We start from the raw sequence: 24,066 nt of genomic DNA, 5'->3' as shown, positions 1-24,066 counted from the left end.
ACTTTGTGGTGATAATAGAAATCAGATAATACTATTACACCCGCTTTTCACCACCAGAGGCGACGGTGAAATTAATTGCTTTCTGTATCGGCCACGATCAATTCGTGTGATGGAGCTGGAAGCTGTAAGATATTTGTCTTTGTTTAAACTTTAAAGAAACTTTATCGACGAGTTCGAAAGAAATGCGATTAATGTAAAAAGGAATCTTACGGATGCGATACTTAAGCAATGAGCTATGGCCCATATAGATAATTAGTTCAAGTAGTTTGGGGAATATACTGTTGTGTAAAGTAGTAAAGCTGTTAGTATTCATTTTCCTAATTTTTGCAAATATTTCATTTAAACAATTGTTAAAGTATATACCTTTTAGCCAATTGTTCAAGTATAAATTCTGTAGTTTGTTTGTTGTAATTCGGTGCTTCTCAAACTTTTTCATGTCGTTGCCCACTTTTGCCTAGTCTGGAAAGCATGGCAAATTTGACAAGATTGCAGGTTATGGCCGAAAAAATCTGGGTTTTTGGGCACACCAAAGGTCAAAAGTGCACCCGCTTGTGTAGTATGAACAACAATTCCGGCGACATATAACGCCAAATACTACTGGCGTGATTTTGGGCAAGCATTCCACGCCAAACATCTCTGGCGAGAAGGCAGTTGGCAGTGGAATGCAATCAGGCTACCACAATGCACATATTTGGTTTGGGTGTCGATTTGGGTAGGTCAAGCATTATTGTTAAATAATTAATATAATAATACTTGACCCACCCCAATGCTAACCCGCACGCTAACTTCAATATTGTGCATTTGAAATTAATTGTTTAAATGCTATGGTAGGATTCTAGACCAGCGCCGAGTATTCTTTAATTAGATTGTACTAAAGGCTTAAAAAAATTAGAATATTCTTTTGTTTTATTACTTTGATCTTTTAAATAGCTTTTTCATGCAAAGAAATCAGCTCATGATCTTTTTATTAACAAGCTGATACAACTGATTTCGGTGCTGGTCTAGAATCCTACTTAAGCAGTGAAACTAATAATTAAAAGAATATACCATATTTGAGTTAAGGTGTCGGTTAGTGTTTTGGTGAGGGTAGGTCAATGATTAATATATTTAATAATATTACTTAACCTACCCAAACCCAATCGCTAACCTGCACCCTAACCCAATATTCGTTGCGTGGTAGGATTCTAGACCAGCGCCCTGGATTCGTTTAATATTAATATGTAAGTTAATCATGCTTCTCTTCATTTTTTCTATGGCATTATTGAGACTGGTCTGGAATCCTACTACATTTATTTTACCAATAACAAAACTAGTTTTTGAATTTGCAATTTTAAGTAAGGCATATATATATATATATAAGAATAAATTTATTAATAATACTTTACACACCCAAACCCAAATGCTAACTCGCACCCTAACAAAAATATTGTTAGCAATATGATGAAAAAATGTTGTAGAATTCTAGACCAGCGCTAATTATTGTGGTATTGTCTAATAAAAAATTGTGTTATTGTCTGTTAAAAAAAATTTGTGGGTGCACTGTTGACCTTTGACCATGCCAGTTTGAAAAGTAAGGCCTGATAAATCCCCCCACAGTTGCCTGCTCTTATATAATAGAATTACACCCACATACCCTCTTCTAATATAGTGAATTACCTACATATTTTTTTATCAAGTATTTAAATGGCAAAGATTGAAAAGCCATACATTAAATATCATGGTTACTGTTTTTCAGGCTGTGGCTGAAAACTTTTCTGAGTTTGCCAGTTTGCAGTAGCAGCATATTGAACTAATTTGCTTATAAAAAAAACAAGAAACAATTCGTCTTGACGGTATGCCGAATCTTTTGCGCTGGTGCCATTTTAATTAAATTCAGTTCAAAATCACATAATAATTCATGCTATTACACAACAATAGATATCACTGAAGTAAACTAAATTTAACTGCAGTGTGAAGTAGTACAAAGTCGAAAGTAAATGTTTTCATTAAAAACAATACCATCCTATTATATAATAAATAGTTGGGTTACTTAATGAGTAATGGATGGAATATTGCACACCTCTAAAGATAGGGACTGGAAGATAAAACGCACTTCTAATTAAAATAAGCAAAGTTTTGAAAGATATATATTTTTTATAAAGTAAACTTTTGATGTAAAAAAAATGTAAACATTGTTACAGTGAAACTTTTTCTTCTAGCATATTTATGTTTAAAATGTAAAACTAAAATCCATACTGAATCTGTTATTTTATTTTTCTAAAAATCAAAGCTACAGATTAAAGAAATAAGATGGCACCTCATACAGCTACTGCACGAGTTAAAATGCTGGACAACTCTATTCATACATATGATGTGAAAGTATGATATTTTTTAAGTTTGTTGAAATTTTATTGGTATCAAATCAGGCCTAATGATAAACTCCAGAAAACAGAAAATGCATTTATACTGAGCAACATTTAAGCACAGGACATAATTTGTTTGCTTTATGATGTTATGACTAAGGATGTCCAATATTCCTTTTTATCAATACTTGATATATTAGGCAACAGGTAAGGCTAAGGGTTTATTGACGAATACCTCCATTACTTTAAAATACTAGGAAAATGTAATTTAAACATTATAGGAGAACATTTGGACACAAACAATAGGTGAAATACCTAGAGTTATTGTTCACCAATATCACTTTAGTTTCAAACTACTACCAGTTGACCAGGTATTTGTCTGAACTTAAATTATTAGACATTCCTAAACTCTCCTGGATCTTTTTGGTTAATATTATTTTACCCATATTTTTGTGTTATAACTGTGTTAAAAATCTACTTGATCCACAAAGTGACCTAAAACAATATATATTTAAATATTCTGTTCATATTTAGGCTACATCTGAATAATGCATTTAAGAAAAATATAATTGGTTAACTATTTTAACTGTACATGAGCAGCAGTGATAATGTCAAACCTGTGTATTAATAAAATATGCATGATTTTAGGCCCCTTTTAGCATTTTGTTATACAGATGTCTGTATGAAGGTCTTAAATACAATTGCTTAAACAAGTGCACAAAGATTGTAAAAGTTTATAAACTTTTCAAACGCTTATAAGGTTTAACATTTGACAAGCTTGATATTTTTTGTCTTAAGCACAAAACTTATTATCAATATCAGGAAGGAACATTGAATTGAACTACATGCATTTCTTACTAAATCATGTCCATTATGATTGAATTAGAAAGTTATTTGACTTATTGATGAGCATTTGTTATACATAGTATATAATATATTATATTGCACGTTTCAAAAAGAATGCAATAATGGTTTAATATTTTCAGTCTCAGGATGTCAGTAGTTAAAATAAAACTATTACATTTGCCAGTGTTGCTTGAAGTGATGTTATGTAGAAATATATATGTTAAGTAAAATCTGTGGTTAAAACACATTATTTGAAAGATTCTTATTACCCCTTTCAACAGTGCAAGAATGTACTGTAAACATTTTATTCCATGTTTTACCCCAGTCTATTTGTGGTTAACAAATGATTTTGCCTCTTGTCATTAGTATCATGTTTCTGTTAAACACAATTGTTGGCACAAAGAAGCTTTTGATGGCAGGGTGACTGTCATTATTGTCACCACTGTGTGCTGCGGCAACTGTTGCCTTGTGCGTACACAGTTGTCCGCTTGCAGTGTTAACACTTAACTGCATTCAACAAATCAAATATAGGTGTGAATCAGCAAAACGTGTCAAATGTGTTTGAACGCTTGCTATTTGCAAAGTACATGTCGCTTTTCTAATTTAAGTATTGATCATACTTTACATGCAGAACATTTCACTAAATATGAAAAGCAGTACATAGTTGGAACTCAAATAGTATTTTCCCAGATTGTATTTTTTTGTTTATGACTTAGACATCTAAATCATCCTCGTATTAATGATGTATATTATTTAATGTTATGCAAGTTTGTCAGTTTAAATTTTTGTAATTAAAAATATGCACACCGTTATGTAATAGTGGGGCTTTAAAGATGGAATAAAACTTTCATCTGTATCGGAAGTATTAACAACAAATTACTTCCTGAATTGCTTGTAATCCTAAGATGAAAAACGACAACATTATATATATATGTATTTTAACAATTATTTTAAAAGTAGTGTGTTGATACCATGTAAAATGACTTAAATTGTTGTTTTATTTTCAGGTAAAGAACTTTGGAACTGTCTTGTTTCATTCTGTCATGGAAGATTTAAATCTGCTAGAAGCAGACTACTTTGGAATTCAGTTTCCAGACAAAGAGGGAAAAATGACTTTTCTGGACCCACTAAAAAAGATAAAGTCACAAATTAAAAGTAATAATAAGGTGTTCATAATAGTTTGCCATTAATTTAATATATAAAGTTAACACAACTATTTGCTAATGTTGTTCAAAACTCTCACAAAAAAAAACCTAAAACTGAACACACCAGTCTGGTTATTTACAGATATTAGCAACACAATATTGCAATTCGTCGTGAAGTTCTTTCCGCCCGACCCAGGTCAGCTGCAGGAGGAATACACTCGTTACTTGTTTGCCTTACAAATTAAACAGGATTTGGCCTCCGGTCTCTTGCCATGCACTGAAACAGCTTTGGTTGCAATGGCTGCCTGTATTGTACAGTGTGAGTAAGACTACCATTCCAATGAAAGCTGATGAATTGAAAAGGGGTTATTCAGTTTGCATACATTTCAAACTCTAATAACTGACTGTAATAATTAGGTTCATAATCATATCAGTGAACCGCGGTGTGTACTCTGGTTCTACCAAACATTATTTGTTTAATATACGCTTACCTGCAGACATGGTAATTTACTTATAAACTCTTCTTTTCTGTGTTTCATGATTGAATATATTTAGCTGACTTTGGTGATTGGAGTTCCATGGAATGCGCAGATCGCACCTATCTAAGAGAAATTCGCTTTCTTCCACCATGTGCCAGCCCAGACAATACAGAATTGCTTTCCAAAATTTCTCAGCAACATCGTCAAAAAATGTGAGCTACTTTAAAGAGTTAAAAATATATTTTTTGTCTAATATCGACGCACTTGTATCTACAGTGGTCAGTTTTATATATCTAAAACAGCATGTTGCTTTAAAACAGGGGAACAAGTCCAGCAGACGCAGACTTTCAACTGCTCGATATTGCTCGGAGGTTGGAGCATTATGGTCTACGTTTGCAACAGGCCAAAGACCAAGAAAATACTGTTATTGATTTAGGTGTCGCCAACATGGGAGTAGTTGTCTTTCGGGTGCGGTTTATACTTTTTTATAAATAGTTGTTGTTTTTTATAAGTCACGATGCTTTCATTTTTACAGGGGTCTTCCAAAATCAACACTTTTAATTGGGCTCGCATTCGTAAGCTCAGTTTTAAAAAGAAAAGATTCCTTATAAAGCTGAGAACTGAATCAAATGTAAGCAAACAGTTTAATATTGGTTTCTGATTTTGTGTTTGAGTAAAGCTAAAATGTGCAGTACAATAATTACTTTTCCCAGTGTCTTACTCAGCCCGGGGGTATTAAATCATTTCACATTTATTGCATTTACCTTATAGGTTACAAAATTGTATATAGTAATTGTATATAGTGAATTGCAGTAAACATATGACCTTGTGTAGTTTAACCTAATGGGTTACACTGTGAGTAGGTTGGCAACAATGTTGGCGACATTCTCGTTTTTGTTATGTCTTCGCGCGACACTTGCAAGAATTTCTGGCGACAGTGTATCGAGTATCACGCCTTTTTCCGCCTAGAAGTTCATCCAGAGAGAAAGCCACAACCATTAGTGTTGAAAAGAGGCTCTACTTTCAGATACAGGTCAATTGTTATTTTTGTTGTTACTTGTTACCCTGTGTGATGGAAATGCAATTTTTTGTATGCATTAAACTGGGTTTGAAAAAAAGCTAACCACTAGTATACTAACTGGATGTACATTTGTGTAGTGGCAAAACCCAAAAACAGCTTCATGAATTGGTTCGCAACAGCAACTTTCGTCGGACAACTTTTGTGCGCGCTTCTACCCGCAGAAATCTGTCGGGTACAACAGGCGCCAAGGCAAGGCGAAACTCATTTAGCAATGCCACAACCACCTTCCAACCAACCACTTTTGTTGAAAATGTACACAAACGTTTTTTGCTTTATTAAATTTGTAGTTGATTTTTAGTTGTGTTAAACTTGGCCCATGATTATTTGGTAGACCGTGAAAGTATTGTAATTATTTTTTAGGGTGGTCATGAAGAGCCTGTGTTTAATGAATTTGTTTCTGACGTTCCAAGTCCCATTTCACTAAACTACAGTCCACATTATCAGCATGCCACTCCAGGTATATTTTTTATTTGAATTTACTTTTCTGGGTATATGCCATGTTAATGCTATATGATTAACCTCTTTGTCGCGTTACTAATGGAAAGTTATACGTTGGTAGAAGCCCCGTCTGTCTCACCGATCGATGATCACAAACAAACCGGCAAAGTTGAGACGTACGAGTCGCCCACAGATCATCCGACGCCAAACACATCGTCATACATGGCCGCTCAAGCGTGGCAAGTCGAGAGCGAGAATCTCCACAGCAGCGTTGCTCCTCCCACTCCGCCCATACAAGAGGTCAAAGATGAGGCCAAAGGTAATGGCGGAGTTTTGCATGCGAACCAAATAGCCGTCACTGACATAGGCATGATCAAACCTGACCTGTTAAACGGCGTTAGCTCTATTATCGCTATTACTGATTCAACGTTTTCAACGCGTGTTTTGCCCCTTGCCCCACACTCAAATGACAACCGTGACGAAGCGCAATGCCCCTCCATTTCGCTAAACGCTACTTGTAAGACAATATTGAGCATCGAGAGTGTTAGTAGTTCTAGCAAGTCTAGTAGTATTAGCAGATCAAGCACTGGAAGGTCGACCGGCAGTAGCGTGAGGTACAGAAACCAGGAACCCTTGCCGCCTCCGCCTCCCCCACCCCAAGAAAACTTCATGGCGGTATCCACTGCTCCCCCAATACCCCCAAAGTCGCTTCGGGTCAACACACCCCAACAACGAGCTCGTTTGTCTGACATGAGCCAAATAAAACACATGGATAGCAGCACCGACGATCTGTGCAATGACTCGAGCAGCGAGAACGTGAATATGGCTCATCGAACATTGAAAGACATTTCGCAAAACGCACCCTTATTGTCTGCCAGTGAGATCAGCATACCTGGTATTGGTGGCGGAATTCGGCGCACCCCAAGTCAATATGCATCTATTGAAAAGAAGATGATTAAAGCAGGGTTTTACTCAGCGCCGTCCAAACCACCAATCCCACCAACGTTGCGGGAAAACAGTCACATATCGCAGGATTTTACCGACAACGACATCGATCGCGCACTAAACGAGCTTGACATTGCCACCCGCAGTCTTCAAACCTGTCTGGACACAGATGAAAATACTTCAATCTGTCTTAACGATAGCGTCAATGGAATGTACGGCGTTTTAGTTCGATCGGACAGCGAGATATCTGATGTTGCCAACCCAGCCAACTCTTTGTCATTCGATCAATCCATGATGACACCGATTCCAATGCAGTTTAACGATAACTATATTGCTCCCGATTATTGCAATAATAATGCTTTGTCTTCATTCGCTACCGAGATGGAGGCCTCATTTGATCGTATCCGTCAGTCGATGTCGACGGAAGATCTTGATTCTTGTCGTCGCAAACCTGTCGAAATACCTCTCACAAGTAGTATGGACGTGTTGTCAATGGGAGATGTTGAGTCAGTTTACAATCGGACAGACAATGAGCTTGAAACTTTGGGAATAAACCCGAATAACAACAACAGTTGCCATGAGACCCCTTCGCACAGAACGATTTGTGATGATCATTACACTATAGAACTGTAAACCTTATGGCTTACCATGTTCGAACTTATATACAACAACAAATAAATGATACTCGTCGTTGTTAAGGAGCGATATTGTGCTACTTCTGCTTGAGTTTCACGATTCTAGTCGTTAGACCTATGCGCGTGACGTTCTACACAAAATTTGTGTTATCACGTTTGAACTTTTCCACAATATAACTGCAGATGACACATCACACGATTCTTGGTGTAACGAACACTAAGAAGCGCTCCAATAAGTCGCAAAATTTACTTTGTCATTTAAATCGACCTGCATGGCATGAACTAATAATAATAAGAGCTACTAACGTTAAAGTTTAGCGCAAACTTTACGTTTTTTTTTTCAACATTATTCTGTGTCGAAAAAAATTAAAAATGCCACTGGTCTTTTATTCGATTTAAAACCTTTTTTATTACCTATCATTATCTTACAAAAATATTGGGTAAGTTATAACTTGTTGCTTGCAATTTCCACAAGCCATGCTAAATCACAGGATATAGCTTTGCTAATATATGTTTTCTTGTGGGCGAACAGGCAATGGAAGGTTGTTAGCATTCTCACAGTTGTCATTTGCAATAATACGTTTTTGTATTGGGTAAATAAATATTTGTAGCCAAAAAATTCGCCAACACTCCTTTACACGAAAATAATGCTTTACTGTTTTGCATGGGATTTCATTTTGGCGATAGTTACCTGAACATATTTAAATAAATCTGTGGTACACTTATTTAAACATTTTTTTTTTAAATGCATGGGTTCTTTTGTTTCAGGCAGCTATAACTGTTCATTTTTGCACTGATAAACGATTAAGTTGGGTTAAATTTAGACGTCTTATGTTTAATTTATGTTTTTGTAATGCCTAAACTATTTTAGAATGTATAACAACAACAAATTTGACTTGTGTGTACTTTAATGTGCGTTGGTTTAAGGGCGATGTGAATTTTATCAGGTTATGTACTTTTGTAGGGAAAATTGCCGTCTCTTTAAGTAAAACTAACTTTATTGTGTTCGGTCTTTGATTCCCTATACCACTGTGCTTTGAGTAGTACGGTTTTAATTGCATACTTGGTTCGGTCTGTTGCATTGTGCTTTTTAAACCAATAAATATTATTTGCGTTGAGTGTCTTTCGTTGTGCTTGATTTGACCGTGACACGCCAGAGTGAGCAGAAGTTAAAGAGAAAAAAAATGAAGGTGGCTTGGTTTTCACTTTATCACGGTTGTCAGTTGATCTTTGATACTCCCAAATATATAGATTAGAAAAATGCTTTGATTATAATTGTATAATTGTCAATATTGTAATTAATAACGTTTCTTGAAATTAAATCCTGCCAGATTATAGATATTTTCCGAAAAGTAAACTGTTTGAGATATTCGTTAAACATTGTATATTTAATAATGTGGATCAATTCAATCCCGCGCAAAAGTAAAAGGTCCAAACTAAAATATTTGGCTAAAAAGATATAACAGAGAAGTCTGAGCAAAATCAGCAGTGGGCGTCGGACGCACACAGCGAGGAATGTCACACCGACAGTCACGCAAGAGAAGGCGATACAAAACCAGCTGTGCCCTCGCCAGTTCATCTTCATTCAGGTATTGTAAACCTCATCCGCTTTGCCCTTACATTTCGCTGCAATTGAGTTCTGTTCGTCAACCTACGGCCATATGTTAACTTGTCAAAAGTGCTATTACGTATTGTTCTGTGTCGAGTAAAAAGCAGTTATATAGCCCATATATATCGCAAGCTCTTTACTCCCGTTACGCCAATTTTGCACTATAATGCGAGCGTTTTGTCACCTTGTTATGCCATTTTTTTATTGTGTGCACGCCATATACGAACCGATCACGCCTGATTTTATGTCAGATTTCTAAAAGCGTTTAATGTTTATATAAGGAACAGAAATCTGTCCATTTGCCCCGATAAATGCAAGCAATACTTGACCAAAATAGAGTTGTTTTACTTGGCATTATAATTGTGACGAATTGACCGTTAACATGAAGGTCATTGCGATATTCCATGTTCTCGTATGTACTGTGAACCATTTTCCCAGACAGTATTTACTAAAAAAAAAACTCGGAAACGGTAATTTGGAATTAAAAAAAGATATAATCACAAATAAAATTGTGCAGGTGGTTTGCCGGATACCAGCGACAACCACGACCTAACAGTGATTACCCCACTGTCTAGTGGAATCAACCAATCGCCCCCACTTTCGCCCCCAGTGATGAGAGCATCCGACGGAATTCTATCAACACAAGATCTTAAATCGACTTCATCTCTCAGTGAAACGGTAAAGTGCGCAAGCAACTACCAAAATGCATTATGAAATGCCATTAAAAATACAGTGTTGTTTTAGTCGATGATTCCGCTGAAAATCTATTACCCGAAATTTTGAACCAAATTAACTGTCATAACCCATATTAAGGAAGCATCCTGATTTTTTTTAAATGGAGATAAACTTCTTTAGATATGTCGTCATAAAATTGTGCCAAAACGTGTCGGTATCTTTATATCAAACTACTGGCATTCTAATCTTACTATAGGGGCTATGCTTATTCACACTCGTATATATTGGCGCAGAAATCCCGAACAGTTCTATGTCCTAGCCCACCCAAAAAAAATGCTTTGTCAATTAAGCTAAAAACACGGGAAATAAACAGAAAATTCGAGTTAAAACCGGATTTTATCGAAATTCTTGCTTATTTATTGAGTCGTATTACCTTATGGCTAACGTGCCATATTTAAAAAACATTTATCGAGCTGGAGATATGTTTTACACAATTACTGGAAGTTATAAATATAGGCGCGAATGTATTTATATTCTAAAGTTTAATTGGCTAGAAGTTAATTTTGGCGTATTGTATTACCACACAGCAATATAAACACGTAAAGGTATTTATTTTTTAATTTTGTGCACCTGTACTATATTATATAGAATGTAACTCATTTGTAATTTATTAGTTTGTTGTAAGATCAAAAAAAAAGTAATCGATTGTAAACAAGGACTGCGCACTCGGCTTAATATCCTTTTTGTTGGATGCAAAAGTAATCTCAACTTTGTTTAAAAAAGAGCGGACCTTAACGTAATAAATCGTGAACTTCTTAACAACAAAAACAATACATGGCAGCACCTCAACTTCTTTAGTGCTACTGACTGAAGTATTTGTGTTTTAAATTATTTTGTAAGTTTTTAACTTTTTTTTTTATAAGTCAAAAAAATATTTATTTAGTAAATCCAATAATCTTTCCTCGCTTTGAAGTGTAGAAACGTCATTATGTTTGTTTTTGACAGTTGACATTTCTCTAGAACAACTATTTTTTCTACATTAAAGCAACCGAACTTGCTCACTGCTAATTGTTGCGAATGCTATCTTAAAATTGTATGCACATTTATAACGTTATTTTTGTTAAATTTGAGTCTTTTCCTGCCACCTTCTTAAGGTTGGTCACAAACTACGTCACTGATCTGTGGCGACAGGCAATAGCCAGAGGCAAAATTTGCGTTTACCGAATCCTTCGCCAGTAATCAGCATTTTATATATCTCTTCAAAAGCTGTTGTACAGGAGCGGTTTAATGGTGTTATATCTCAATTAGAAATGATTTGCAACTTTATATTCGTTAGAAAAACTTGTTGTGGCGACCTAAATTTTACTAAATAATCAACCGTCGCGGATTGTGACCATTTAGGCCTACTTAACCCCGAAACTGTTGGTCAGGTTCTTTGGATTAAAATATTACATTAAAATGTCGCGAATTTTATACAGCGTCAAAACCGCAATCGCATTAAACTTAAAGTAGGGATCGAATAACTGGAACTGGCTGTAAAGTAATCAAAAGTTCCCAAATTAAGTTAATCAAAATTGATTCGACCCAATTGCAGTTTTTTGGTTTTGTCATTTGAAAAATTACCAAAAGGTTTATTTGGGTTTTACTAATTGCTAAATATATATTTTCGTTGTACAATATTTATTGTGAATATTGGTTTCACACTGCAATTAAATGTTCAACTCTTACTGTAACTAAAAAGAAAAACTAATGCTCTAAAAAAAATTTTCTCCATTTGGTTGTCACGAAATGGACACCAGACTTGCGCAAGAAGACGCCCATAGACTCGCGTATGTTTTTATTGATGAATTTTAGAGGCAAAATTTTCTGCGGCAAGCATCACGCTTGGTGCCTATATTTTTTTTGAAAGTGAACATATCGTTTCAACATTTAAATTGTATATAACATGTACTTTCTACAGATGGTAAGTTTCGGTGTACAAAAAATTACAACCTCAGAAAAAAAAAACTTTGTGCCGTTTACATTTTCACATATAAGTATAACTACTGCTTATTTTAGAACAATGTCTCTATTTCTATTTATTTGGATCTAAAATTTTAGAAATGGTGTTCATTTCGAAATTGTCATTTCACTATTTTAACGGATGATTGTTTACGGCGTTTTTCAGAGATACCCTTCATCACAAGCTTATTACATCGCAAAGGAAATTTTGACCACAGAACGAACATACGTCAGCGACTTAGACGTGATCAACACGGTTATTATTATTTTTTTTTATTGACAAAATACGATAGAAGAAACAATTATCTATGGCGAATTAGAAACGTGTTTATCCCTAAAAGGTCGTTGCTTTTGCCAATTGTTGCCTCTTTTCTTTAGTCGCCTTCTTTCATGCAAGCCTTATTAAGTTATTTGTAGAACTAGAACCGATTTCTTTTTCAACCCATAAGTTAATGAAGTTACTGGCTAGAGGTTGTTGATTTGACAATATAGATATAAACTAATGGACCGTTTGCTACACATGGGTCACCTAATTTGTATTTTGCGATAAAGCTTCCTCTGTATCATTTTTTTTGTGTATTATACCTAGAAACAATTTTTCACTCCAAAATAACTCCAGTTTACACTACTACCTATGATAACTGTATTAGGTCGTGTTTTGTGCAGTGAAATAAGTACACTGATGATGTGTACCATTTCACACAACTAACTATAGCCAACAGCTTTCGACGTGTCAAGTCACGTGTTTACTTAGCATACAGCAGTCTGCTTAGTCATGAGTAGTGCTAAGTCCAGTACATCAGGTCCAATACCTATTTGGCATTGCAAAATCCTTCTCTTTTAGTGGTTTAAGTCGACAATTCAAGAAAGTTCAGGAGAAGGCGGGTCGCTATTACCTGGCAACGTCGCGAACAAGCTCTTTGGTGGAACTGGATCACTAATGGCTCTTCACCAACAGTTCCTGGCCAACCTGGAGGAGCGACTTGCGGCTTGGGAAGGCAGAGGAGGGCCTGGAACAACAGGGATCGGCCAAGCTGTCGATGATGTCTTGCTGGAACACATGGATGTACTTAAGGTTTACATAAGAAAATGATGTTTGGCGGATACGAGTGTTGGAAAAGTAGGACATGGCAATCCTACGTGTTTTGTTAATTTTTCTTAAAAGTGACAAACCCTAATAAGGTATTAATTGATTAACGATTTTTTAGCGATATCTTCCATCTTTGGAGAGCGGCGAGTCGCTGATATCGTCGCTTGAAGAAGTTGGTTCAGGCGAGCCACGATTCGAATATGCTTATCGTGAGTTTGAAATTCAGAAAGTCTGCTACCTGCCCTTCAACTCCTTTTTACTCAAGCCAATGCAACGACTTGTACACTACAGGGTTATTCTGGAACGTAAGTACATACAGATTACAAAGCTGGAGTTTACAGTGGTGAATATTATAAGTTCAGTGTTTTAGGCAAATTAGTATCACGCAATCCATTGTCATGTACCTTTATCAAGTATCACGCCGCAAGTCCTGCACAATGTTCTATAGTGAAAATATTATAATTAAAACTTAAAGTCTAATATTGTAAGGACGGTTTTGAGTATAGTTTGGTCTCTTTTTCTGTGGCAAATTAAAAATCTGCCAAAAATTATAAAGAAAGCACACAACTTTGTTCAAATATTACCCAAGATCTATGAAGTTATTTGGGTTTATTGGGCCGTTTTCTTAAACCCAGAATAACACTTAATTCAGTAAATTAGGTATAACATTTTTTATTGACCTTCCGTTGTAATACATAATTTGATAAGGTACGATAAGAACTCAGTTTCTGATTTTCAGGTTTGTGCCGTATTGTATTTCCGGGTACATAATTAATTACTATTAAAACGAACAGCCGGCGTGGCGCTGGTTATGCACGCGAAGATCTAGGTGATTGATATGCTTCCCAGGCTACATAGTGCATATTTATTTCAGATGAGTTTTTCTATTTTTAATTCGGTTCAACAGTTGTTTAAAAAAGCCTACTAATATCCGCGACGTAGAATTAGTTTTATCGCAAAGGCCAGATCATATCGTTCATACCAGTCATAGTCAACGTGCAAACTATTTTATTTAGGTTTAGTCAATCATTACCGCCATCAATCGGACACTGATCATGGACATCTTGAGACGGCTTTAAACGAGGTACGTTTGCTCACCAGCGCCACACAAGAAAGTTTGAAGAAGGCATTGCAGCTTCAGAAGATGGCACAATTACGACGGGACTTACTTGGTGTTGATTTGCTTTTAAAACCTGAAAGGGTGAGTATATGTTGTTTAAATTATTTTAAAAAGCGTTACACTTTTAAAAGTGGTCTGCTTTTCCGGGCGTTGTGGTCAAAATTATAGGTGTTACAGATGCCAAATTGACACGGATTGTATAGTATTGTGCTTTTGTAACTGTTTCCTTGTTCATTTTTCGCACCTGTTGTATTGTCATTTAAACAAATAGTATATTGACTTTTAATTAGTACTTATCTGAGGAACCTAAAAATACACTTGCAATTTCCTAATCGCCTAACAGGTCGTAGAATACTATTTTTCAAGCCGTTTAAGGCCTTAAGCCAGTGCTATTCAACCGGCTCTTCAACCTTTGCTATTTTCTCAAGTTTGTTTAAATGCTGTTTTGTGACTAGTATTAGTAGGCCTACTCGCAAGCAGCCTGCAGCCTGCAGCCATAGCCGAACTCTCACCGACAGTGTGTAAAACTTCGCATGAGTTCGTCACAACAACTTTAAGGGTTCACTAAACCAAAAAAGGTTGAAGAGCACTGCCTGAAGAGCACTGCCTTAAGCCACCAATATATGTTTTATGTATGTAGATTGTAGGCGCACTAACTTGCAAATTTTTTGACACTAATAGATGTACTTCAACCTGTGATAACATCGTGTCTGTTTTCCATAGAATTTTGTGCGCGAGGGGAGTCTGTATAAGTTGTCACGCAAGGGTTTCCAACAACGACTATTTTTCCTGTTTTCCGATTGTCTCCTTTACACAAGCAAGGGAGTTACTACAACCAACCAGTTCAAAGTCCACGCTGAGATGCCACTTTCAGGAATGATTGTAAGGGCCAACTCTTACTGTATTCTGCTTAGGCATGAGCCTCAGTGCATGCCGAGATGATTTTATTATAAATTAGTTAAAAAATATAAATCTACGCACTTAATTTCGCATATATGTAAACAAACCGCTGATAGGCGTTGTTTCAGTGATTTTTGGCATTTGTTTTACACAGATTGAAGTGAATGAGGGTGAAAGCGCAGTGCCTAACTGCTTTAGCATCCTGTCGGCCTCGAAGACAGTGATAGTTGCTGCTGCATCCAAGGAGGAAATGGACAAGTGGCTCGAGGACTTTAGCGTCGCTATCGCCAAAGCGGGAAAAGAAGGAAATAAATACGAGTCGCCGCTTTCCAGCAGTGGAAGAAGTTAGTTAAGAAAACTTCCTAAAAAAACTTACGCAGTTAGTTTATGATGTTTTTCAGTTTAAAAAATGGAGTGGTACATTTAATAAGCCGCAATTACAAAGTAACATGTTACTTATAAATTTGTAGTTGGTGTCAGAAAACTACTACAAAAAACTTTCTTTTCGGGATTTTCAGGCTCAATGAGCCGTTTGTCGATGGAGCAATCATCCGAAGATGGCGATAGTTCTTCGATGCGAAGTTCCACTGAAAAGCTTAGACACCTCAACCAGCAACGCTCTAATGCGACCATGCACGTTTGTTGGCATCGTAACACCAGTGTCAGCTACGCCGACCATCTTGTATCGCTTAAGGTAAATGGCGTGTTACTGGTACTTTGTTTTTCGAAATTTAATTTTTTTCTGTGGTGTCAGCAACAGGGTAAATAAATTAAGTAATACCGTACGTTAATCACAGAACCAACTGAGTGGATATTTGCTGCGCAAGTTCAAGAACTCAAACGGTTGGCAAAAATTGTGGGTGACTTTCACCAATTTCTGCCTGTTCTTCTACAAGTCACATCAGGTAAGTCATCAAGATAAAAGTAAATTTCTTTTCTCATTAAAAGTATCGCCTATTACCACACTAACTTAATTGAACTTCACTTACAGCAGATGCAGGGGCAGTTGTTTTGGTTCTATTTCCATATAATATTTTTCGGCATCTAGTTTAGGTTGGGAAAAGTGGTGATGTAAACCAGGCGTTTAAGACCACAAAGTCAACGCGAAAAACTACGCCTAAGTTTTCAAAACTTTGAATACGGAGTGCCATGGTACGAACCTGGCCGCGAAAAGATAAATAGGATTCGCGCATAGGATGGAAAGTTTTGCTATTATTTTTATTTTAAATAGTTAAAAATATAGTTTCGAAATGGGCCATGGTCGCCTGTAGTTTTATTCAAGTCATGATAAGCAATGATATCCTAGAGCAGTGGTTCTTAACCTTTGCAAACCTGTCGAACCTCTCTGTTATTCTGCGAGGTTTCGTTGAACCCAAAATTTTGCCAATAAATTGGGGCGGATCCAGGGTTTATGTTTAGAGGGAAAATAAAAGTTTTCGAGACAAACGTGACGTCACAAAGTTACGTTAAACATGTCATCATAAAACACTTAACCTTGAAAATACCTGTTGTTGTCGAGCGAAGCTTAAATGCCGGTATAATAAAATTAAAACAAAATTGGTTAAATTGGCAAAATTTGCATTTTAAAAGTATTTATCTTGAAAAATTTAACTTAATAGAAGTACGTTGAAAATAACGGCGTTTAACTTCATAGAAGTTGCACTTTATAGTGTTTATGAGTAACAAGTTGCAACATGCCATATAGTATGCATAGCGTTTATGGTATGATTAAATTTTCTTTAAACGAACAAAAACATGGAGCGCCAAAATATGTATTTTTAAATAGTTAGTTGGCAAAAACATACTTTGGGAGGGGCTATGAACCACTTTAAAAAACAATGGTTGACATAGATTTAAGTAGGCCGTGTGAAAATGTTTCGGAGTACGTTCTTGCTGAACCCGTGAAACAGCTCCGTCGAACCGAGCCATGACTTACAGTAACGATAGAGATTTCTGTTGGATTTTTATTATTAGTCCTAAACCCGTTACACATAACGAACACACTCAAACCTTACATAACGGCAGATTTCTAAATAAATAGGTTTTTATTTAAGGATATTTTCGTGTTCTTACATAATCTTATTCTGTCATAATAAATAAAAGATAAAACTTTTAGTCGATCGATATTTTTAAACCTACAAAAATAAAACATAGGACGATTCACCTTTGGCGAGTCTTCCTTTGCTGGGATACACGATTAACACCCCATCGGAAGAGGACAACATCCGAAAGGACTTCGTCTTTAAGCTGCAATTTAAAACTCACGTGTATTTCTTCAGGGCTGAAAGTCTGTACACCTACGACAGGTAAACAATCTTGTTAATACAAAATCATTTTTAAGTACGTATAATGCAAACTACTTTGCTATACGTTCACAAGCTTCATAATATGACGGCGCTTTGGCAATAAATACAGTTCGTTTTACGAGAATTAAACTAAGATTCAAACAAGGCGAGAAAAAGCTTACATTTAGAAAATTAACTTTGGCTAACATACCCAGCCCTTGGAACCGCTCCTAAAGAGCACAACGATTTTCTACGTTAGAATAAGTAGCATAAGAACGATCATTGGCATCTCGTGCAGATGGTTAACAAAGCCAAGGCGACTGTTTTGCTCTACTTCTTTGATTACTAATATTACCCTGAAAAGTATACAAAAATTGTTGTTATATTTGCATATGCGATTTTTAACCTTAAAGTTTGGGGCGCAATTAAATTACTTATGGGTAGTACATTGACCAACTGGAAGCCAGTACTCTTAAAGTTTAATGGTTACATTGAACAGAAATAAATAATGTAATTATAACGGAATTTGAATACTATTAATATTATAGACAGAATTAAGGATAAAATCCCTTTTTATCTAAGACTCCATGAAAATAAAATAAAGCATCTTTCTTAAGCTATTTTAACAAATATTCACATTTATTAGTGCTGGGTTAACTGACGATGGTCTTCACTGATCACTGCGAGTAGTATCCTGTCATTTCCCCCCTGGGTAACACCTTTGTTGGGTAGTAAAAATTAAAATATAATTTGACATTTATACTGACACTTTACTTACACCATAAACAAAAAGGTGCAAATGTTAATCTTCTGCCGATGCGCAGTTCAACTCTGGCCCTACCTCCAAGTGGCGATACCTCAGGTGGCTGGTAGTCCGAAGAACAGGTCCGAACAAATACTGACATTTTAGATATTCCAGGCTTCTTTTTTTGTCAATGGGAAGACTATAGCCACAGCACATTCACCCCTTAATTTATGTTTTAGTTTCATTTGGTTAGTAATAGATAAAAAAGTCAAATATATATTTTGTTTTTTCTCATATTTTTGTGTCTTGTGCGCCCTTTTGTCGATAAAAAAAACATTAGAATATAATGATTAGATAAATGATGGGGCTAAAAAAAATATTTTTTACTTTTGCCTCAGAAATAACTATTCTATATATATAAATGAGAGAGTTTGTCCGCCGGACGGCGGATGGCCGACGATGCCATGTGTTCGCCCGGTCGGTCGCTGGCATGGCAGACAGACCACGTCATCGTCGTCTAACAAAAGAAGCGGCAGCGTCACACCGAGCCCCGCCTAACAATTTCCACGGGCGTGCACACGACATATCGTAAAACTCTTAACGTTACCGCGCCTGTGTGAAAGTCACGCAGGTAAATGTGATAATTTATAACACACCGTCCGATTAAATGTCGCTTCCACACCGGTTAAAAGGTGTGACTCCCAATTGGTGGGAAGCATTTAGTTAACCCATTTCAGGCACAATCAGCAAAAAATAGTCAAGGGACGACCAACACCTATAGGCTCAATAATAATAATTAACGATTAGGGAATTACAAATGTTTTATTTAGGGAGAATTAAAATGTTTACCACTTTACACACTATTTAGCACTCTAGCCAGGATAACATTACTTTTTAGTAACATCGTGAATTGCCTTTTTAAATCATCATCACCTTGCCCCTTGCAAAACAAATGCGACCCAACTCAAAGTAACCACAGTAAGGTCTAACAATGTCGGGGTTATTAAGTGTCTGACCTTAACACTAGCATTGCTAGACAATTCTTCTACTTATAAGTAATAACTCAAGTATTCAAGTAAATTTATGGTAAACGACATTTACTCAAGTCCTGTGGTAAAAATGTAAAAGAGTCTCTTCATAGTTTGTCTTAGAAGTAAACTTGCTATGGGAAGCAGCAGGCTGCGCGGAAACATTTCGGTTGCTTTTATACTTAGTGAGTGAAGGTTTGTTTTTTATATAACAGCAGGGAAAAGGGAAACAAATTATTTATTACTCTCCTTGTCTGGTGGTAGCCTATTTCATTGTTGTATGCCAGGCCTGTACAGTGTACACCATACACTCAACCTGTTATGCTCTGTGGCCCACTTTGATAAGCTGTCAACCCTCGTGGCCCCCGTGCATATAAAAAAACTTAATGTGTTTTTAGTTTCGCGATTTCGTTTTATTGCACGCTTGATCAGAACGTCCAGCTTCGTAAATATAGGTATAGTTGCGAATTAAACGCACATGACGGTGGTCGTTTAAATCCCTTTAAAAAATTACGAAATCTCTACACCTGGCATTACACGTTAGTTGCCCGCCCAACAGCATTTGATGGATCCTTAGTAATTAGGCTAAGGTTAAGTAACTGGTCGCCCGAAAAAGCACTAACGCTACCACTCCGTGCCCCCCTAGGGTGGCCGAGGGCTCCGGTTGAGAAACCCTGCCCTAGATAAAATAACATTTCGGTTTATTACTTTTATTTTAAATCAGTGGCTTGCTGATCTGTTGCGCAATCACACATAATTATTGTAATGATTGGCAGTAATGAAATCAACACTGCGCAGTGCGCATAATTATTGGTCATGTCTATAAGACTTGAAGTCACTGTAAGTCAGTCAGTGGTCGTCAAAACTTTTTTTGTCGCGGCCCAAAGTATTCTTTTCAGTGCTATTGAAGGCCCACTACGTAAAACCACTACGAAACAGTGGCGGATTCAGGATATTTGATTTTAAAATGAAATATTACACGGCGCATTGTTGGCCGAAACACTGCCATATCATAATGTAAAACATAATATAAAACGAAAAATACACGCGCGAAACGCGAAAAAAATTTCAATCACATACCGTTTAAGTTGACAAAAAATATAGTTCGACAGGCTCCCAGGACCACATTTGGCACGTGGGCCTTTTCAAGCTGAGCCAATTTAAAAATTCCATGCCACACTAACTTTTAAAATAATGAATGTACGTCGTACGACGGTACGACTATCTCGCGGCCAACAACTACATGATAACACTAAGCTATTCAACATTTTAGGCCGCGGCCCACAGTTTACCGACCACTGCTGTAAGTGTTAATAGTTTAGTGATTGACTAGTCTAGGAGTGGGCAAACTTTCAGGTAGTATTTTGACAATGCATCACAAAAGTAGTTAACTTGTGGTGAATTTCTGCCACGCTATAGTACGCGAAATAGTCTGTAACAGGAACAGCCAAACATTGTTTCGGTTGTTTGAAACAGTATCAAACACTGCAATGTTGCATTACAGTGGGTAAACCGGGTTAAGTAATTACTTACGTAAAAATATTTTGTGCAACTAAAGTATGTTTTTCATTTCATAAATACTTGTATAAATTTTGAGAACGACAATCAATCTTGAAAAACATTGAGACATAACAAAATTATTAAAACGCACACATTTCAATCATAAGTCATAAAACTCCTAACCAATGGGCGAAGAGTTTTTTGTTTCAAAAACACTTTACACCAAACAAACTGTCAATCATAATGAAGATCTAAGGTTAGCTATGAACAGTCCAGCTGTACTGAAGCATCATAATTAAAACTTCAAAAATAAACGAATTTTAAATTATTGACTTTTAAAACAATAATCCATTATTTAAAATATTACTGGGTCCAGCTTGACCTGAATAGGAAACAACTTGGAAATAACTTCGATGTCCGGTAGAAGACTAATTTAGGCAAACTAGCTTTGCTTTGAAGACTGTGCCTCTAAAACTTTTTAATTTTTTGTTTTACCGTTCATAAATTTTTTAAAAGGATTTCCAATTTTGTTTCTGAGACCCCCAGTCGCGCGTCATAAGTTTTCGCTGACCATGAGAGAACCTGTGGTGGCTTTAAAAAATATATTTATTAATTAGGGTTGGGCTTAAGCACTCGCCCACTCATCAAAACGTGTAGAACGCGCAGATCTTATACTTTTTGTGAGACTATAATCGAGTCTATAGTCGCATTTACACATCCATCGAACACCTGTGAACCCACCATTGTTAAGCAAGATGTGTGTTGTTCTAAATGTGTGTTTTTGCTGAAGATTTTAAGGAAGTATATCACCCCAAAGGTGTCGTACCATGGCATGATACGGCATGTAAACTCAATTTTTCGCGCTTCACGCGATAGGGCCGATATTCACTTGTATATTTGCGCACGAGTTCACTCTCGAAAAGCGGGTGTTTATAAGTTAAGTTGTAACTTATAACGCCACCCCTTGAATTTATTAGGTTTTGCAACCCATCGAAATTTTTAAAGTGGCAATGCGGCCCATTTCTTGCTGCAGTTTTCAACAATAAGTTCGAATGCAAATGTATTATATTATTAGTAAGCAGTGTTTTTTAAGATGTTTTGAGAGACCGAAACGACCCACTGAACACTACGGTATTTAAAAAAAAACACCTACTTGTGTAACTACAGCCGAGAATTAGCAATTAGTCTACGTATATTTGTATGTTGTTGCGATCTCTTAAGTTCATAGCGGTCAACCAAGCCAAAGCTTAAAAAGTAACTGTCTGTAAATATTTTTTATGGCAATTATGGTTAGATACGAATCGAAACCATTGCGGACGCCCTTGGAAAATTAAAACGACCTACTATAGGGCGTCGCGCAGCACAGAACCTCTGGTGCATATGGTTGTTAACTGTGCGAAAAAATGGTTTAGTTGTCAATTTACAATTATTTTGTCCTTATTTGCTGTTCAATTAGTAACTATAGTGTTAGGCGAAATGTGGCGTTTTGTTTGTAGCGTGAAGCAACCTGCGGTGAAACGTCCTTTAAGCACATAAAAACCACAATACAAAAAAGAGAGCGCGATCATTTAAGAAAAATGGAAAACAGGCATGTCGTGGCTACTAAATTGTCAATTTTTTCACTAAAGATTGTAAAAAATATTTCGGCTAAAAAACGTTCTTTTAAGCGTAAACTGCTTTATGGGTCATTAATTTGTTCAACCATGCATGGAAATAAACGACCAGACTTTTATAAAAACTAATGTTTACGTTATAGAGACTATAAGACAGGTTAACGATAACCCAAGAAATGACCGCACTAGGACGGAGATTTGAAGACTGCGTGCCAACAAATTTGGCGAATGTTATTTCGTCCGGGCGAGTGCTGATTGATAGCCGCTCGCCCGCCTAGCGAGTGTAATTTTTTGCTTAGGAACAACTCTGTTAATTGTGGAACCCTTCAAAAACCAGTCTCTTAAATACCGTTGACAATGACGGTATGCTGCCACCGCCACGTTGTTGCCATATCATAATATTTTCCCAATGACGTCCAAAAGTAGGTCGTTGCGGGGTGACAATTTTTTACTTCTAGATTCTAGATGTTGTTTTTATAACCACTTAAATAATTGCTTTTGTAACTTTTTTATCAGATGGATTGAAGTCATCAGTAGCTCGACAGTTACGTCACAAAGAACTCGCCTCTTCAGTCGACTTGACAGTAACCAGTGATGAGAGTGGTCTAATCATAATGTGTCACGATTTTTTACATTTCGATATGTCAAATAATACATTTGTGTTGCCTATCCTGACCTTTTAAACACTGATTTTATTGTTGCGACCTGACAGCTATTATTTGCTTTTAAATCGCAATAACGATTGCATTTGATTTGTTTGTTCTGCAATTTTTTATTTTTAGATCGAAACGTATAACCGACAAATAACCTAATTAAGCTGAATTTCTATTTTTTTTGTTTTAGCATGATTTGCTTTAACGAGTGTAAAACTATTGTTGTTTAAAAAGCATTTTGATTGTTCATTTATTGTCGAACGCCCATTAGTGACTTACGTAATACTGATTTTATGCTACTATCGAGGTTAACTTTTAGCACCAAATATGCGTTTTCCTTGTGCGTTACTGACACACATCTGTCTCACTCAGTCATAACTTGTTTTTTATGTTTAACACATTGGTTGATTTAAAATAATATTACTTTTATTTAAAAAAATGCACCATATCTTTCAACATACCTTTGGATATGATAAACTGTAGCACTGCTCATTGGTTTTTGTGTTTGTAAAAATAGTGCTATTTAAAAGCTAATTGTTCAAATTCAAATTAAGATGTTGAAAAAAGGTAGCAAGTTTATTTTTATGTGTTCAAAAAAGCTGTTTTTCTATTGGAATGCGATGTGTGGCCTTACAATTTACATTCTCTGCGCTAATTTTGTCTTCTGTGTGTATTGTAATTAAACTTTTTTAATATTGGCAATTAGTGAATACAGTTTGATATGTGAATTTAATATTTTGATCGGTTTTATTGTCCTTATCCAAATTTATCTATCTGATACATTGCCGTATAAATACATAGATGCGAAGCAGGCTTGTCCGAATGTCCGTTTATACTGGCAACAGAACGAAAAAACATACAAAACCACGCTTATTATAGGTTGTGCTTATATTTTGAACAAACTAATTCGTTTTATACATAAATTAACTGATCCAA

At 36.1% G+C, this 24,066-nt stretch overlaps 1 protein-coding gene across 2 annotated transcripts; it reads left to right on the top strand.

Annotated features, from left to right (window-relative positions):
• The first annotated feature begins 1,725 nt into the window (after positions 1-1,725).
• On the top strand, positions 1,726-23,943 carry LOC146164242 (FERM, ARHGEF and pleckstrin domain-containing protein 1-like). Of its 2 annotated transcripts, XM_083383124.1 has the most exons (23): positions 1,726-1,832; positions 2,270-2,358; positions 4,196-4,343; positions 4,476-4,652; positions 4,889-5,024; positions 5,133-5,280; positions 5,348-5,443; positions 5,676-5,845; positions 5,971-6,145; positions 6,254-6,350; positions 6,453-6,650; positions 9,369-9,500; positions 10,038-10,198; positions 12,363-12,452; positions 13,041-13,271; positions 13,405-13,591; positions 14,303-14,487; positions 15,130-15,288; positions 15,461-15,650; positions 15,825-16,000; positions 16,104-16,211; positions 17,461-17,612; positions 22,994-23,943. In XM_083383124.1, the coding sequence occupies exons 2-23, from the start codon at positions 2,290-2,292 to the stop codon at positions 23,070-23,072; spliced, it is 3,264 nt and encodes a 1,087-aa protein (XP_083239250.1). In that variant the 5' UTR covers positions 1,726-1,832; positions 2,270-2,289; the 3' UTR covers positions 23,073-23,943. The 2 variants fall into 2 exon arrangements, with proteins under 2 accessions (XP_083239250.1, XP_083239249.1); XM_083383123.1 differs by lacking the exon at positions 1,726-1,832 and having other exon boundaries at positions 1,881-2,358.
• The last annotated feature ends 123 nt before the right edge of the window (positions 23,944-24,066 follow it).

This window comes from Ascidiella aspersa, chromosome 2 (assembly GCF_963924565.1).
Source record: "Ascidiella aspersa chromosome 2, kaAscAspe10.2, whole genome shotgun sequence".
In the NCBI taxonomy this organism is placed as follows: domain Eukaryota; kingdom Metazoa; phylum Chordata; class Ascidiacea; order Phlebobranchia; family Ascidiidae; genus Ascidiella; species Ascidiella aspersa.
Note: the sequence above shows the minus strand (reverse complement) of the source record. Positions and strands in the feature narration are given on the sequence as shown.